The sequence below is a fragment of the Octopus bimaculoides genome, chromosome 2, assembly GCF_046866305.1.
Source record: "Octopus bimaculoides isolate indiv1 chromosome 2, ASM4686630v1, whole genome shotgun sequence".
Lineage (NCBI taxonomy): Eukaryota > Metazoa > Mollusca > Cephalopoda > Octopoda > Octopodidae > Octopus > Octopus bimaculoides.
The window spans coordinates 136,049,672-136,069,114 of NC_142929.1; the positions used below are offsets into that span (position 1 = coordinate 136,049,672).

Here is a 19,443-nt window from a genome sequence, read left to right on the forward strand (position 1 = left end):
GCTGGGTTGGTAACGAAAAGGTTAATGTCCCTTTTCCAGGATATATTGAGGTAGATTTTCTACAGCCAGATGCCCTTCATGTTGCTAACCTTCATTTGTTTCCGGGCAATACAATATTTCCCTATGGCCAGACATATTTTTCATGGAAGACAAGAAATGAACAATATTGCTGCTATGACAATTATACTCACTTGCAACCGTTACATGATGTCTAGATAAAGATAAACACAAACACACACATACATATTCAGTTTCCATCTAGCAAATTCACACACAAAACTTTGGTGGGCCCAAGCCTATAGTAGCCTATTGCCAAGGAACACCACTACTCATATAATAGTTTCAAATTTTGGCACATGGCCAGCAAATTTGGGGGAAGGGGCAAGTTGATTACATTGAGCCTAGTTCTTGATTGTTACTTATTTTATCGACACCAAAAGGATGAAAGGCAAAGTTGACACTTGTGGAATTTGCACTTAGAGTGTAAAGATGGACAAAACGTTGCTAAGCATTTTGCCCAGCATGTTAACAATTCTGCCAGCTCACTGCCTTCACCATTCATGTAATGATGATCGGTATTTACACTTAGCATGAAATGTTAAGTCAAGAAGACACATAACACATCATACATATACATTCTCTCTCTCTCCCTGTGTAAGTGTGTGGGTGGGGTAGCAGGCTTTTTTTTAGTTTCTTATTTCTTTGTTGCCCACAAGGGGCTAAACATAGAGGGGACAAACAAGGAGAGACAGAGGGATTAAGTTGATTACATCGACCCCAGTGCATAACTGCTACTTAATTTATTGACCCCGAAAGGATGAAAGGCAAAGTCGACCTCAGCGGAATTTGAACCCAGAATGTAACAGCAGACGAAATACCGCTGAGCATTTCGCCCAGCGCTCAAATGTTTCTGCCAGCCTGCCGCCTTTTCAGTTTCTGGTGGTGGTGGTGGCGGTGGAGACGGTGGTGGTGGTGGCGGTGGAGACGGTGGTGGTGGTACAAACAATGTTGTTTATTTGCAACCTTCAATGAAAACCTTCCTGGCTATTGTGCTGTTCATGTTTGAAGGACTGAGAAATATTACCTTGACTGGAAACAGGTGAGAGAGCACCTGGCCATAGAAAATCTGCCTTGACAAATTTCATCTGACCATCTATGCAAGCATGGAAAAAAAAAACATGAAAACACTGATGATGACAATGTTTACGATGATTATTAGAAGGAGGTTGAAGACCACGGGAATTCAGGATTGTTTGAGGAAACTTTTATAGGCTAGTAGCTTGGTTACCATTATAGAAAGAGTTCTAAATCTGGGGAAATGGTCTGTAGTCCAAGTATTAACATTGCAAAGGTCAACATGCTAATTTAGATCAGAAGTCCTAGTGCCATTGAGGAAGTGGTTTTGTTCAGTATGTAGGAAGGAAGGTGGAACTTAACTCTATCTATTCACAACTAAACAACGAATAAACAAATAAGATTTCTGGCAAACTGACAGAAAAGTAAGAGTTTAGATATATCAGAGGAGTAGCTAGCATTATAATCACTGTTGAAATGAAATCTCAGACAGCTGTCTCATTAGATGTAGCTGTTAAGTTTTTTGTTGATGTTGACAGTAAATGCTTTCCCTGTGAGGGAAAAGTTGTTCTGTATGAAGCATAAGTAAAACTTGTGACATGGAGCCATGAACTTTAAATAAAGAAAATCTATGAAGGATGGAGAGAAATGAGTCAAGCGTGATTCAGTGGATGCTAACTTGTATGAGAAGCTGACAGATCATCATCGTCGTTGTTTAATGTCTGCTTTCCATGCTGGCATGGGTTGGACGGTTTGACTGAGGACTAGTAAACCAGAAGGCTGTACCAGGCTGTTTCTACAGCTGGATGCCCTTCCTAATACCAACCACGCTGAGAGTGTAGTGGGTGCTTTTACGTGCCACTGGCATGAGGGCCAGCAGGCGGTACTTGCATTGACCTTGCTTGAATGGTGCTTTTCATGTACCACCATCATGGGAGCCAGTCAAGTGGCACTGGCAGCAACCACGCTTGGATGGTGCTTTTTACATGCCACTGGCATCGACCACACTTGAATGGTGTTTTGTACCTGACACTGGCACAGGTGCTAGTCAGGCTGTACTGGCATCAGCCACAACAATGACTTCACTTGACTCAACAGGTCTTCGCAAGCACAGTTTATTGCCCAATGATTGAAGGGTTCTCTTAAATGGGCCAGTTATGCTCCACTGGCATAGGCCACAGTTACGGTTTCATTTGGCTTGTGGGGTTTTCTCAAGCACAACATATCTCCAAAGTCTCAGTCACTTGTCATCGCCTCCTTGAGGCCCAACGTTCGAAGGTCATGCTGGAGCCTGGTGCAGCCTCTCAGCTTACCAGCCATGGTCAAACTGTCCCAACCCATGCCAGCATGGAGAATGGATTCTAAATGATGACGATGATGATGTAATTTTCATAGTAGAATTGACAAGAAATTCAGAAATTTGAACCTTTAACCACTCAGTTCTCTCCTCAGTTACACAGTCTATAATTGTATTCTATTGCCAGGCCATCATTTTGCTTTTAAATGTAGAGCTCTTCCATCAGTCAATGTTGACCATGCACATGAATGTATAGGCTTGAGCAAGACTTTCCAGAACAACTAGTCATTGTTCATGCATGCAAGTCTCTTCTTTCAATATCATTAAAGTTTATCCAAGAGAAAAGTTCAATGACTTGGACTGGCACAGCTTGACACCAATCTTATCCCAGACATAGCTGTTGGAATACAAAGATCCAGAATAGATACCAAATTCCTGATTTTCTAACAGTTCCATTGCCTTGGATTGGTAGTTTTTCCTTTTTCTTCTTTCCAACTTCAAAAGAAGGGAAAAACAAAGCTGATTTCAGTGGGATTTAAACTCAGAGTGAAAAGGTTCATATCAAATATGACGTATTCTATTCAACACTAACAGTTCTGCCAAATTTTCCACCTTTGTTTATAAATACAGATGATCAATGTAAGCATAAAGATAAAACATGTTTCATCGAGTCAAAGAAGTGAAGGAAAACATTTGTAGAACTATTCATGATTACTTCCATTGTGAGAAAAAAATGGGGGAACCCCCCCCCCCCCCAAATCAAATGAAGTTTAAAAGAAGGAACTTTTGATTGAACTGAGGTTTTAAAACCCCAGATTTGAGTAGCTGGTAAATCCTAAAAGGTAACAAATCTATGTAAAAATAAGACTACTTTCAAAAAATTGCTTTATAGAGTTTTCCGTACACATTTCACATAAGCATTAAGGAAAATTAATTTAGGGATGAAATAAGCTTATTTTAAAAATTCTTTTGCTATCAAACAACCTGAGACTGTCCCTAGTTCTATGATACAAACCCTGTGTTTAAAAGTGATCTAAATGAAAACCAGCCATCAAAATTTCAGGCTCCTTTATGTTTCAAACACCTTAACTCTGGCAGTTATTCTACTAAATTCTTTATTATTTTGAAAATTAACTGAAATGACAGCAGTTTATTTCAACATAACTATAGTAACAAAAGGATTAATCTTGTCAGAGAAGTTATATATAAAATTGAAGAGGGCAAAATCAAAGTTTACTCAGAAGCAGAGAGATTTACAAAAAGAAATATGGTTAACTTGATAGAAAGATAAAGAGTAACAGAGAGATGGAGAGAGAGGAGAGTGGGAGAAAGACAGTAAAAGACAAAGCACACAAAGTGTGTGTGTGAGAGAGAGAGAGAGAGAGAGAGAGAGAGGCTAATGCATAACAACTCCTTTTACCTGCATGACATTTTCAAAGAAGGATTTTACTGTAGGCACATTAATGAACGACAAGAAATTCAATACACACAACACCAATGATACACTGAGGTCACTGTGGAATAGAAAAAAAAAAAAAAAAAAAAAAAATGTATAAATTGCGAAATTAAACATCCACACCCACATATGTGTAAACGATGACAAATTCTAAACGAGATGAAAAAACAATCTATTAAACATACAAGAGGAGTTGACAGATGGAAGAAGCAAATTCATTTGATGAACTCACCCCCAGTTCTGACTTTTGGCATCTTTTCTGGTGTGATTCATAGAGAAGTTGGTGTTGTTGAAGTGAAACTCTAACAGCTGGTGGAAATCTTCAACTTGCAAATAGGATAACATTTTTTCAACAAACATGCTTTCTTGGCAGATATGTTGAACCTGTTAAGGCTGGTTAGAACAACTTAGGATTCAAAAACAACATGCATTACAAATGTATATACATTTTAATGACAAATAAACAAATTTCATGAATACATAGTGAGTGAGAATTTCAGTGAAGAATATTTTATTCGTAACTTAAGTAAACATGTGGAAATAATGGAATAGCAGAATAGGGAAGTTGATCAAGAACTGAAAAATTGTTATAACCAGTCTAGTGGTGGTCAGTTTGTGGGGCTGCTAGAGAATTGGATAAAATACATTACAATATTTGTTGTGCTCTGAAATCAAATCCTGTTATAGTCAATTGTGCTTTTTATCATTTCAGAGTTGATTCAGAAAGTACCAGCTCAGTTCTGGCACAACCATTTCTCCAGCCAGCCATCGCATCTTGGACGTTGTGCTAGTTCAAGAGTGTGAGGGCTGTGAAAGGCGTTACATCTGTTATCATTATCATTTAACATCCGATTTCCATGCTGGCAAGCTGGAGAACTATGCCAAGCTCTATTGTCTGTTTTGGCATGGTTTCTATGGCTGGATGCCCTTCCTAGTGCCAACTGCTTTACAAAGTGTACTGGGTGCATTTTTTGTGACACTAGTACTAGTAGGGGTCACCAAGTACCTTGTGAGACAGAACAAAGTCCCTTTGAAAGCATGGTATGCGCTATACCAAGCCATCCTTGATTCCAAGTGATGGCTGTAGTGTTTGTTAGCTTAGCTTACACAATCCATGCATGGCAAAATATACCAGTCCATCTCAGATAACATTCTTCTATGATCTGATATCTCTACTAGAGCTTGGCAAACAGAAATCTGTAGAACTAAATGTTTACTATCCAAATACACAATAAAATACCTGTAGTGTGTCTGAACTCAAAACCCTTTCTACTAGCTTGTGATACTGCTTCAAATGAAACTGTTATGGTGTGAAGCACAGCCAGTGAAATCTCATCACAACACTGCTATTTCATGATACTGTATCTATCCAGTAAAATATTTTTGCTTGCATCTTATTTGTTTATCTATTGACATCTGTATTGTTTATGCTCGCATAGGTTAGGCATATTACTTAGGCACTCACTGTTTTACAGTCAGACGTCCATCCACTTGATAATCCCAAACTGGTTTTCAAAGGATTTTTCATTCTATTTGTCTTTGAAAGTGCAGAGCTACAGGATCATTTTGTTATGGAATGTAAACAAACATCACTGTTTTTAACTTTTGTGTGGAGCAAGAAATGTAGCATTCACATACATACGAGTTTGATTACATTTGTGTGTCTGCAAAAATCACTCAGCTATGTGTGGTAACATTGCTGTCTTTTCCCCTATCAATGAGTCATCTGTTGGCTTTGCGTCTTCAAAGGCATGTAGAATAAGATATTCCTTACTAGAAAAACAGGTAGGGGTTAGTGACAGTAAGAGCATTCAGCTGTAAAACAATGCCTCAATAATATATTCATTTAACCCATGCTAGCACAGAAAAAAACAAACAAAACAATATATACACACCAGGCTTCCATATAGTTTCCAGCTATAAATTCCACTCAAAGCATTGCTCATCCCAAGGCTACTGTAGAAGACCCTTTTCCAAGGAGGCATGCAATGAGATGGAACTCAAAAACCAAATGGTAACAAAATAAAGTGTCTATCTACACAGCCATACCTGGTGAGTTGGACAAAAAACAGATTTGTCAGATTGACATGTTTGGCTGATTAAATCAATCCCAGTTTAATATTACTGACATCGGTTTTATTGATCACTGTTGACACAATGACATGATGAACTGAGTTGCTGAAAGTAGTCAGTTGTACCTGTACAAAGTAGTTCTTTAGAGCTAACGAGGTTAAATACCATTAACACCAAAATGTCTTTGTTGAGGAATAATATACAGTACCAGTGACAAACTGTTTTATTGTCTATGGATTATTTTCAAAAGAAATTATTTTTTACCATTTAGTCAGAAGGGAATGAAGGATGAAAGTACGAGCAAACCAGATGTCTGGCCCAAATGCTTGCATTGAAGTGGATTCCACTATATATAAAAAAAAAAAAAACTACAGGCCTAGGTAGTGGTGGTAAACTTAGCAACAATTTAAGTCTACCATCCAAGTAGGCTTTGGTGGCCAATTGGATACTCTAAAGATTGCTTTAGTCCACTGATCTAGACTGGTATTTTGTCACACCTGACCAATATCATGAGTGAATTTGATAGACAGAACGTGTAGAAGCCTATTCTCTCTCTGGCAGTTGTGGTGATTTGCTGCACTTGAAAAGACGTACATTATTTACATTATTTAAATTAGACAGATATGTGTTCTCATCTTGTTTGTTGTTACCACAACATTTCAACTGATTTTCTCTCCAGCCTTCATCAGGTGTCCTTGTGGAATTTTTAAACCCAACTCTGGGTTCTTATTCCTAAGATATATTTTTGCAGATGTTATTATTATTATTATTATTATTATTATTATTTACTCAAGGGTTGGGTTCAAAATTCTATCAGGCCACCTGATGAAGGCTGGAGAGTAAATCAGCCGAAATATTGTGGTAACATCAAACAAAATGAGGACACATATCCGTCCAATTTAAATGATGTACAGAATTCCTCATCTCTGAAATATAGAACAGTTAAAAAGACGTGTCAAGCTAAGTAAAACCACTGTTCTCCATTCAGGTGCCGGTGCCACATAAAGTGCACCCATGCCGGAGCTGCATAAATGCATCCATTCTGGTGGCACATAAAAAGTACCCAGTACAGTCTGCAAAATGGTTGGCATCAGGAAGGGCATCCAGCCATAAAAACCATGTCACAACAGACAACTGGAGTCTGGCCAACTCCATTTTCAGATCAGAAATGCATAGCGGTATTTCGTATGTCTTTACGTTCTGAGTTCAAATTCCGCTGAGGTTGACTTTGCCTTTCATCCTTTTGGGGGTCGATAAATTAAGTACCAGTTGCGTACTGGGGTCGATCTAATCGACTGGCCCCCCTCTCCCAAAACTTCAAGCCTTGTGATTAGAGTAGAAAAGAATACAGTGGAAATGAGGTACCAAGTCAACAATGACAATGTGCTACATTACTAGATGACTGTATACAATTCAGCTGGCTTAGTTTAGATTGAATAAGTGATATCATATTTTCTTCATCCAACTGTAAAATACTTGCTTCAGTATCCTTCATCATTTGTAAAAGTCGTCATCTGTGCCAGTGGAGCGCTAACAGCACCGTCCGAGCATGGTCATTGCCAGAGCAGCTGTCTGGCTTCCGTGCCAGTGGCATGTAAATAGCACCATTTGAGTGGGATCGTCACTAGTGTCGTCTTACTGGCACTTGTGCTGGTAGCTCGTGAAAAAACATTCAAGCGAGGTCGTTGTCAATGCCACTGGACTGACTCTTGTGCAGGTGGCACGTAAAAAACACCATTTTGAGCGTGACCATTGCCAGTACCGCCTGACTGGCACGTAAAAGCACCCACTACACTCTCGGAGTGGTTGATGTTAAGAAGGGCATCCAGCTGTAGAAATTCTGCCAGATCAGATTGGACCCTGGTGCAGCCATCTGGTTTGCCAGTCCTCAGTCAAATCGTCCAACCCATGCTAGCATGGAAAGCGGACGTTAAACGATGATGATGATGATGATACAATGCATGTTGGCAGAGGTGGATCAACAGTATCATTACAACATTGGAGAAAAGGTCTTGTAATATTTGTTTTGTGTTCAAATCCTACCATGGTCAATGTTGCTCTTCATCTTTTTGAGGTTGATAAAATAAAGCATCAGTCAAGTATTGGAGTAGATTCAATCAACTAAAGCTATTACTGCCAATCTCTGGCCATTTGCTATGTTAGAAATTATAATTATTATTATTAAGGTGGCAAGCTGGTAGAATCGTTAGGTGAAATGCTTGGCGGTATTTCGCCTGTCACTACGTTCTGAGTTCAAATTCTGCTGGGGTCAACTTTGCCTTTCATCCTTTCAGGGTCGATTAAATAAGTACCAGTTATGCACTGGGGTTGATGTAATTGACTTAATCCTTTCCCCCAAATATGAGGCCTTGTGCATCCAATAGAAAGGATTATTATTAAGGTAGTGAGCTGGCAGAGTTGTTAGCAAGCTGGGTGAAATGCTCAGCGGTTTATTCGTCTGTCGCTACATTCTGGGTTCAAATTCTGCCAATATTGACTTTGCCTTTTGTCCTTAATAAATTAATAATTTAAATACCAGTGAAACATTGGATTTGATGTAATTGACTAGTCCCCTCCCCACAAATTTCAGGTTTTGTGCTTTTAGTAGAGAGGATTATTACCTCCACCTTAGCGAAGACAGAGGTATTGTTTTCAGCTGTGTTTATTTGTTTGTCCATGGACAAGATATCTCAAGAACTGCTGGATGAATTCGGATGAAACTTTCAGGGATGTTTGGCGTCGTGACTGCCACAAACTGATTAGATTTTGGGATCGATCTGGTACTGGGCAAGGATTCAGGATTATTTTTCAGGCTTTTGAGAGCGGTCAGGTTCATTTTGAGTATTCCCGTTTGAGAGCAGTCGAGTTTATTGCATTGAGAGGACGTTGGTGCTGCCTTGATGGAGGTTTGTGGTCTCTGAGCGCTCTTGTTATTATTTTCAGAGTCAATTTCGTCTATCATCCATTTAGTTAAAATACTAGTGCTTTAGTAGGGATCAACCTAATTGACTATACCTTCTTCCCCATTATTTCATACTTTTATATTAATTCCCTATAATCTGCAGAACTGATCACCTGCCATAGCTATACACATAAGCATTATCTCCACTATCATAATCACTTTTATATTCAATTCTACCCAACTCTAACCCAAAGTAACACAGTTATTTTTACTCGTCTTTGTACTCAAATCAATTCCTCAGTGAATCAGATGCAAGTACGAAGATTCGAAGAAAGTAAATTAAGAAAACATATCAGCAGAGTTATTGCCCTTGAACACTGAGGTTTGTACTTTGCAATAAGAATCTTACGAAAACCTTTTATTCCTTGGTGGATACTTCGAAGTATTCCTCGCTTTAGCAGGTATATTTACTTCTGAGAAATATAAATACTAAAGCTTTTTCTTCATATCTACGTTGGTTATTGACTGCATTATTTGTCATCAGGTCAGAACTTGGCAGGATTTGAAATCAGTAGATTTCAAACAAACTGTAAAAGAAAGTATTTAATCTAATAACTGTGTACCATTTCTACTAAGTTACCAACCTATTATCGTCATCTAAATATTCATTATCCCAAAAGAACACATCAAAGCACTTTTAAAGTCTCATTTCGCTCAGGATCTTACATGCTATTCATCATCATATTACGTCCGCATGTATAGGAGAGGTTGTCACGGTCGGAGTTAGTTCTTATTCAGAGTTATTGCCCTTGCAAAATCAGTTCTCGCGTGTACGTTTCATTAGTTGAGGGATGTTTAATTATAGGCAATTAAAAGGGGATCACGAGTTCAAATTCACAGCAACTCTGTACAGGGCACAACATTCTGTGTCCCACAGGTTGTCTGGCAGTTAAAAAATAGGACAGGTGCTATGAGAAAAGTTTCTTGCCGGAAACCGGTATCCATCCATGGGAAGATGTCTTTCATTTATTTAGTTACAACTAAATTGAGAGATCATGCAGGACATAGATATCCTTCAGCTACATCATCGTTTAACGCCCGCTTTCCATGCTGGCATGGGTTGGACGATATGACTGAGGACTGACGAACCAGGCTCCAATCTATCTGGCAGAGTTTCTACAGCTGGATGCCCTTCCTAATGCCAACCACTCCGAGAGTGTAGTGGGTACTTTTACGTGCCACCAGCACGAGGGCCAGTCAGGCGGTACTGGCAACGGCCACACTAAAATAATGTTTTTTATGTGCCACCTGCACAGGAATCAGTCCAGTGGCACTGGCAACGACCTTGCTTGAATGTTTTGTTCACGTTCCACCGGCACAAGTGCCAGTAGGGCGACGCTGGTAATGATCATGCTCAAATGGTGCTATTTACGTGCAACCGGCACAGAAGCCAGACAGCTGCTCTGGCAGTGATCCCACTCGGATGGTGCTGTTAGTGCTCCACTGGCACGGATGCCATTAAAGGATTATCAATTGTTTTTTAATGTTATATACAAGGCATGGGTATGTGGTTAAAAAGTTTGCTTCCCAACCACATAGTTTTGGGTTCAATTTCACTGCATAGCACCTTCAGCAAGTGTCTTTTACTATAGTTAACAAAAGTCGTGCATACGGAATTGGTAGATGGAAACTGTGTAGAAGCCTATTATGCGTGATGTGAAGGGTATGTATACTTGTGTCTCCTTGTCTTGATGTCACATGGTAGCTGTAAATGAGTGTCATTGTCACTGATTTCCAATATTCTGTAGAAACGTGTTTGGCTATGGAGAAATAATAACTTGCTGGGAAATAGGTGAGGATCGATGACAATAGGGGCATCAGGCCATAGAAAATCTGCCTCAATAAACTCCGTCTGATCCATGCAAGCATGGAAAAATGGCCGTTAAAATTATAAGGATGCTGTTACCATTAGGATAACATAATGGAGAGGATGTAAAAATCCAGTCAGTCTTTTAGAGCCTGCTTTTTTAGTTATACTAAGAATTAAATTATTTCTGAGTCAATGTTTCACCCTTTTTGATGACAATTTGTATTGGCCAGCATCCCTTCTTAAATCTTTCACGTTGATATAAAAAAGAAGATGAAATTTAATTTTGAATTCCCAGCACTTTTCAAATGAATTTCTATCATCCTTGGTTGGGAAACATTGCTCCAAGAGGTTGAGGGGCTATCTTTCGATTTGATGTGAAGAGACGTCAGGTAAAAGCACATGGGTTTTGTTTACATCTAATCGGCTAACCCTAACAGGTCGATTAGATGTAAACAAAACCCCATGTGCTTTTACTGTGGACTAACCATCAGACAAGTGGTGTTGTTCACTTCATAATCTTCTGTGGGAACATGTCCAGCCATGGCGAAAATTATCTTGTTTGGAAGTGGGTTTGGGACAGCAAAAAGGGCATCCGGCCATAGAAAATCTGCATCAATGAATTCCATCTGACCCATACTAACATGGAAAAGGTGAACGTTAAAACAATGATGATGAGGAGAAGGAAGAGGATGATGATGATGATGATGATGAACATACACAAAGGAGGAACCATGAACAGAGCATGGGTCGTTTATGAAAAACATACATGTGAATAACAAGTTGATTTAAATATTCCAATATTAGCATCAAAAGGATATTACAAAGTGCTTTAATAACGAGGATTTGTTTTTGGCAGAAAGTTTTCATGGCTGTTGGGTGAGAGACTGGTGGAGAAGCCTTTAGACTTTTGTGCAAAACAGTTAGAAGAGATTCTACAGATTTTTCTTGGTCTTTAAGCCAACTGTTTTCATTCAATTCCTAAAGAAAAAAACAGGATAGAAACCGTTCAATAGTTGTCATGTAAGGAAAAGGAATGAATATTCTTTAACCAAAAAGGGATTCTAGCTTGTCTGTTGGCAGTCTCATGATGATATTGTTAACCCATAAAGCGCTAGGATTTGCACTTACATAGCATGGACTGCTGAGCACATTTTATGAAAAAGAGACTACCAACGCACACATAAAAAACAAAAAATAGTTAAAATATCTTCTTAGTATATAATGGTGGCAAGTTTTACATCATCTGAAAAGTCATTAATTGAACTATTACTCCTCTTGCATTCTGGGGGTATTGAAGCGTTTGAGTGACATTAGACCCTAACAAATGCCCATAAATTAAATGCATCTATTTGGGCCACGATCGTGGCCTGTTGACCTCTGCCTGATGGCCACAATTGTGGCCCATCGCGCTTTATGTGTTAATACTTGTATTTCATTCTGAGAGAGGTGGTGAAAGTACCACAATAATTCAGCCTACAACATTCTTTCTGTCATTGGTATTTTACTAATCACGATTCTTTTAATCCAACAGGTAAGAATTTGTAATCAATACTCAATGCTAATGAAATGTTTGTTAGTTACACAGTAATATAATTTTGAACAGATTTTTTTCTCTTATTTTCAAATACAATGTAATATAATTTTTTTAAGAATCTGGAATTTTGACAGAGAAAATAAAAAGATTTATGGAAGTAAAAGATTTTAGTTATAAACAGTATGAAATAGGACACAAGAAAATGGTTTAGATTTGTAAAATAGATAAAAAGAAAATGACAAGCAATATTTTATGTAAAGATGGTATTGAGACATTTAGTAATGTTGTTTAAGCAGTAATGAAAAAGTCTGATGAACCTCAAAATGGAAATAATAATGATAGTCATGACAATGATGATGATGATTATGATGGTATGGGACAGTGAATTATTGAGTATGTCAATATCAATGATGTTTAGTAGTAGCAGTAATCGAAATTTTCAAATACCTCCAAAATTTCAATACACAATTCCAGAGCTCTGCATGAGGCTTCAATCTCGGAATCAAGCGATGATGAAATCCAGCTAGTCATAGCTTCAAGATGGAAGGCTGTGACATTCTTTGGTGCTGTTGGGTCATTGTATTGGGAGAGATCAAATAGATAATAGCTGAGCATTTTCCGAATACTTCTGACCGAACAGAATGAAATGAAGAGTTCAAACACCTGAAAAGTTGAAAGAAAATTATTTAATGAGATGCTTAAGAAAAGAAGGACAAACACCACAGAATGGCTGATATGTCTAACATGGACCACGTCTGTGACCAAAATACAGGATGGTAGACAGATATCATACTTGGATTGTATTTTTATAAAGCAGCTTTCTCAAATGTAATTTCTAAAAATGGTGCAGGAGTGGCTGTGTGGTAAGTAGCTTGCTTACCAACCACATGGTTCCGGGTTCAGTCCCACTGCGTGGTACCTTGGGCAAGTGTCTTCTACTATAGCCTTGGGCCAACCAAAGCCTTGTGAGTGGATTTGGTAGACGGAAACTGAAAGAAGCCCTTCCTATATATGCATGTGTGGCTGTGTTTGTCCCGCCAACATCGCTTGACAACCGATGGTGGTGTGTTTACGTTCCCGTAACTTAGCGGTTTGGCAAAAGAGACTGATAGAATAAGTACCAGGCTTCCAAAGAATAAGTCCTGGGGTCGATTTGCTTGACTAAAAGGCGGTGCTCCAGCATGGCAGCAGTCAAATGACTGAAACAAGTAAAACAGAAAATGTTATTTACACATTACTTAGTATCAGCTCATAGCAGGATTGTGTGAAAATGCTCATGTGAAGGTTAGTGACACCTGTTGGCAGGGCTCAATTAGTGTTAGTTGAAGGTAACAAGATAAAAGAATTACTCAACAAGCTAAGAGCATACCTTTGTAGCAGTCAGTGCAGAGCAACTTCCTAAAAGTACAAAGACTTCCTTCAATGATGCAGAAAGGTGAGTAAACCTGATGTAAAAATAAAATAAAATAGATAACTAGAAAATAAATAGAATAAATTAGACCATGGAAGAACCATTTAATAACACACAGACCTGTTAAATTCAATTTAGATTTCAATTTATTTCATAAGTTTTTAAATTCTATATATTTTTTCCCCTCACCCTTTTGCAACTTGGTCACTGACACTGTTCTACTGTAATGGAACAGTTGTCAGGTTCGCAGTTTTGCAATGAAAATTTTGGTAGTAATGAGTATTATTATTAAATGGCTAGAGTCACTCTTACATGATGTCGTTACGTCAGTTCCTACACCCAATCTCAGATCAAGTCTCTTGCTAAACAGGCGCAACTCTAAACATAGAAAATAAATAGAATTAAAGAATCTACATAATTTCATAGACCATTGTTACCTGGAAAAATATATCATCACTATCATCAATGTAATAATCATTCTTCCCAGCAGGAATAGTTGAGACAGGTTCACAAGTTAACAAACATATACATACTTCACTTCAATGTCATCTCATCTGCTAAGTCTATTTCAGGTTTGTCCTAATTCTTTCTTCTCTAGTCTATATTTGTCTGTTGCAAGTCAAACCTTTGTGCTGGATTTGGTCAGACATTTTAAAGTATTTCCATCAACACAATATGCCTTTTTTTTCACTGATTACAATGAATAAAATAACTAAATAATTAAGAAAATATAGTGTCAGGTAGTTACTGGTAATAGTAGCAATTAGTTAGAGAGGCATGTACAAAGAAGAAAACTGATATCTGTTGAGATTTATGATAAAAAATATTCTTTTCATAAACAAACAAAAATGCTGTCATTACTACAAACACCAAAAGAATTTGAATGTTACTGTTCTTGGTGTGATTGTAACAGCAATCAAAGTGTGGTAAGTTGGTGCTGGTGTTGCTATCATTCATTGTTTAGCTGCTGTCAGCTTGGGTCAGCAGCTGTGTGCATCTGTTCGCTGTCTATCTGCTGTTTCTCAATGCTCCCTGTCTAAGTAGCTAAGGTGTACTGAATTTATATTGATGGTTAGGCTCAGAAAGAAGTGTTCCAAAAGATTAAATGGTTACTAGAGCCAGTTCCACACAAAGTCCTCATTGGTCAGATCTTTTTCTATCATGTGAGTAATATTCTAGCAAGTTGCGACATCGGATATAGTGATCTGATTACTGAATATTCCCACTACAGGCACAACACCTTAGATTTATAAGACTGAGGGACTGTGATGTGGTTACATTCATTATGTTTCCAAAATTACAAACAGAACAAGTTAAATGAAATGGCTTTAAACAGGGGCACCAGTTTGATTGCGTGGTCCTTTAGTTCTCTTCACAATCAGGTAGTTCCAACCAAAAACGACATGGGTGGGAAGTGAACTGACAACAAAACAAACATTCAGTTACAGATCAACAATTCTACTTACACTGCAAGGAGCTGCTGTATTTTGGAATTCTTCATCATATCAATAAATAAATCAATGGCATAGAGACGACTGGTTCCTGATTCACCATTAATAACAATATTAAACATCATCTTGAACGTCTGGTTGATGTTGTTGGCATTGAACAGCTGACAACAAAATTGGGAGTAAATGAGAAACAAATATTTATTTGGTAAAATAAAGAATATGGAATAATCTAGAAACAGAATCTCTGATAATTCATTTTAGAAAATATAAACATGTGTAGATCAATCTCTTTTTCATTTGACTCTATGTAAGTGTGAATATATCCATATACAAAAGATACACACAATACAAGACCTTTGCTTCCTCAAAGGTAACTGGTTTTGTATCACATCCACACTAGCACTCCTAACCCTTTCATCTCTTCCTCCTCCTCCTCTTGCCACCAATATTGTATCCCACCCCAACATTGATCATTATACCTAGTCCTTCCACCTCAGAATATTGAAATTCTTATGCTGTATATATATGTTTTTCCTGTGGCCATCTACTGGGCAGATGACCACTAGAGAGAAACATTAACCACATTGATATCACAGAGGTGTCAGAGGATGTGCAAAGGCCATGGGCATGGCCTCTTCCACCAGATCAAAAAAGCCAAAAAAAGTTTTAACTAATTTCACACATCCAAAAGATTATGCTTACTTTTCTCTCTGGCCAATATAAGTTTTATGTCGAGAAATATTAAAACATATAAATGTATGTGTGCATGACTACTTACTTACAAAAGTTTACACATACATACAGACACAAAATTACACAATGCAAAGGTAAAGATTGTTTGCCAACATAACATGGCAGTTCTGGTTTAGGACTAATGTTGCTGTAATTTAGCCCCAAGAGACATCGTTTCCAGCTGGCTATACAACATGATCTGTGTCCTTACATTTTCGAACAAAGGAATCTAGCACCCCTTGTTCGAAAATATAAGGACATAGATCATGTCATATAGCCAGCTGGAGATGATGTCTCCTGGGGCTAAATCACAGCAACATTCGTCCTAAACCAGGACTGCCATGTTATGTTGACAAAAATCTTTACTCCAAAGTACTGTTGCTGAAAATCTCTTGTTGTGAGATTTAAAAATAGTAATTTTGTAAAGCAAAGGTACGTTAACAGTCTATAACTATAACAGTCAGACAAAATGAAAATGTAAGTATTTCAATAATAGTAATAATAATAAAAGTGACTGGTAACTTACTTTGTTGCCTAATTCCTCTTGAAGACACAAACTGGTGAGTATGGAGAGTGAGAAGATTATCATGCTCAAGTTATTATGAGACAGAAACGGGATCAAAGTCAGCTTCAGCTTGCGAGATACTTCCTACAAGTAAAATAGAAATATTCATTATCATCATCATTGTTTAAGGTCTGCCTTCCATGCTGGTATGGGTGGGGTGGTTTGACAGGGGCCAGCCAGGCAGAAGCCTGCACTAGACTTCTGTGACTGTTTTGGCAGGATTTTTACAGCTGGATGCCCTTTCCAGCAGAGTGGTCTTAGTGCTCTTTACATGGCACAAGCACAGGTGAGGTTAGTTTTGGCAAGGTTTTTACAGCTGGATGCCCTTGCATACATAAATACACATATGGAGAGGATGTGTGTGCATAAGGTCAAACAGAATTTGTTGAAGCAGATTTTCTACAGCCAGATGCCCTTCCTGTCACTAACCCTCACCTGCTTCCAAGCAAGGTTAAATTTCTCCATGGCCAAACAGGTTTTTCAGGAAAGACTGGAAACAAACAACCTCACCTGTATGATGATTATGCGTATGTGTGTATGTAAGAATGTGTAAGTGTGCATATAGGGGGTAGTGATCTTGATATGTGTGCATGTGTAAGTGTGGGTGTGTGGGTGCTGAGACGTGGTCATAAATGCCTGCACAGAGCTTCCAGGACAGTCTGCTTCAACATGTAAAACTGGGGGTAACAGTCAATCCCTATCTATCTATATATATAAAAATGAGAATGTGTGTCTGTCTGTGTGTGTGTGTGTGTGTGAATCCCTAAAACTCAAGAACTACGCAACCAATTTCATTCAAATTTTACAGATGCCTTACTTAGGGTTCCAGTTGTGTTTTAGTCAAAAAAATTTTTTTACTTCTTGCAGAGTTCGAGTCCAAGGCAACATAATATCTCCTCCACTATTTAAGTATTATGTGTCAAAAGTGAAACAAAAACACTCATGTCAAATACTTTCACTTTAAAAATGAAACTATTCCACTAACTGAAACAATCACATTTCGATACTGTAATGACAGATACTTTCAGAGAGAGAGAGAGAGAGAAAGAGAGAGAGAGAGATGTATATGTATACATATAGATGTATATGTACACGTATATGTATAGATATATATATATAGATATAGATCTATATGCATACATGTATATGTATACATATGTGTAGATGTATATATATATAGATGTACATGTAATATGTACACATATATACATGCATACAGATATCTATACATATATACACCTATCACACACATACACATGGACACAAACACACACGTTAGTCATTTGTTTTCTTATCCAAAACTACGTCAAAAGTACTGAATGGATCTTTATGAAATTTGGAAATTACATTCTATGCATAACGGCCATAACTCCCATGAAAATTCATATATTTTTGATGTTGATGAAATTTTAACCCGAACATAACATGAGCATTATTTGTAATTCAACGGTACAACAGTGTAAGACTACCCTTTCAGATATACTTACATTGTGATTTCTGCAATGTGGTGCATAAATTGTCAAGTAAATGAGACGCATCTTTGCCTCCACTGATTCACTTGCAAAGTGTTGAGTAAAATTATTTCATTGCAGACCTCCTTTGAGTCTTTTTATTATCACTGCGACACACATAGTACCCAGTTGGTAACATTGATTTCAAGGCCTTCCCAGATGAGAGACTGGTTGTTCTAAGACATTTATCAATTGTAAATTTTGTCTGCAATTTGGAAATTATATTCTATGCATAACGGCCATAACTCCCATGAAAATTCATATATTTTTGATGTTGATGAAATTTTAACCTGAACATAACAGATGAGCACTGTCTGTAGCTGGTCTTCTCTTGGAAGAGCCCCGCTTCTCACATGGACAACTGTATGTTGGCTGCTCAAGAGTGGGCAGCAAAAAAAACCTATTTGCATATGCTCCACAAGGGAAAACAAGGAACATTGTTTACGAGGTGTTATAATCACAACAGCAAGAAAGTATGTACATGATCACCTTCTTTTACGAAACTTCACTGACTTTCATATATTTATATTGATATACATTCTCTATATATAAAGATGAGAATGTGTGTCTGTCTGCCTGTGTGAATCCCTAAAACTCGAGAACTACACAACTCTCTTTTACAAACCCAGTGAAAATACATATATTTCATATGTCAAAGAAATTCAAGCAATACATATAACACCAAAGTTAAAAACATTCCCAACAATTCCACAATCCCCAACCTCCAGAGCTATTGAAGAAACTGTTATCATCAACTGACCAAGATTCCTAACATTTGCAAAACAAAATTAGACAATACGATGCTGTACTACAGATGACATCATTTCGAACCACAAGAGATTTAACTGAGGCAGCATTCATCCAAACTTTCAAGATCCAACCTCAGATTTATCATCGCATTGTCTCTCTACTACCTCTGTCAAATGAATCACCAAAATTGGCCTTTCATTATTTATAATCTGTACCTGTTTGTTTGGTTACGAAATAAAATACACAAAACGTGTATTTACTTTATATACATATGAGTTGAAAACTTTCTTCTAGCATTCCACTTAATATCTATGTTCCATGCTGGCATGGATTGGAGAGTTATTAATGTAGAAATATGGTATCGTAGCTACTAACAGTTGAGGGTTGCGTAGTCTAGACGGCGTTTTTAGATTTCATTATTCTCTTTAACCCGGGCAACGCCGGGTATTTCTGCTAGTATATAATAAACTTGTTGCTGTTTGTCATCTGACATCCCTGGGCAAAATTTGAAATGTTTGATGCCACATCATGTGACAGATCATATCACCAGGTAAACTGTCCAACCCATGTTTCTCATCCTTCTCTGTTGTGGATGTGACTTCACCTGCTCTCTTTATGGATCTTGTTCAAAACAGGGGCACCAGTTTTCATTAATGTTTTATGTAGTGTTTTTGGTACCGAAAGACTTTCAAACTTCGTATACTTATCTATTTTGTATTATAGAACAGAAAAAAATTTTTGTATTCGGATTTATTTCATGTAAAAAATTGTCTTATTTCGATAATTTCAACCAATCACTGACAAGTATTCAGCTGTT

The 19,443-nt window shown here is 37.7% G+C and overlaps 1 protein-coding gene across 1 annotated transcript in view; it reads right to left on the bottom strand.

The window, feature by feature from the left end:
* Positions 1-19,443, bottom strand: part of LOC106873491 (protein CIP2A) — a 57,654-nt gene that overhangs the window by 27,448 nt on the left and 10,763 nt on the right. The window contains exons 7-13 of the mRNA XM_089347755.1: positions 16,327-16,449; positions 15,084-15,229; positions 13,576-13,651; positions 12,654-12,869; positions 11,486-11,650; positions 4,060-4,199; positions 3,792-3,885 (exon numbers count right to left, since the gene is read on the bottom strand). Coding sequence (XP_089203881.1) covers positions 3,792-3,885; positions 4,060-4,199; positions 11,486-11,650; positions 12,654-12,869; positions 13,576-13,651; positions 15,084-15,229; positions 16,327-16,449 — 960 coding nt within the window. The remainder of the gene's footprint in view (positions 1-3,791; positions 3,886-4,059; positions 4,200-11,485; positions 11,651-12,653; positions 12,870-13,575; positions 13,652-15,083; positions 15,230-16,326; positions 16,450-19,443) is intronic.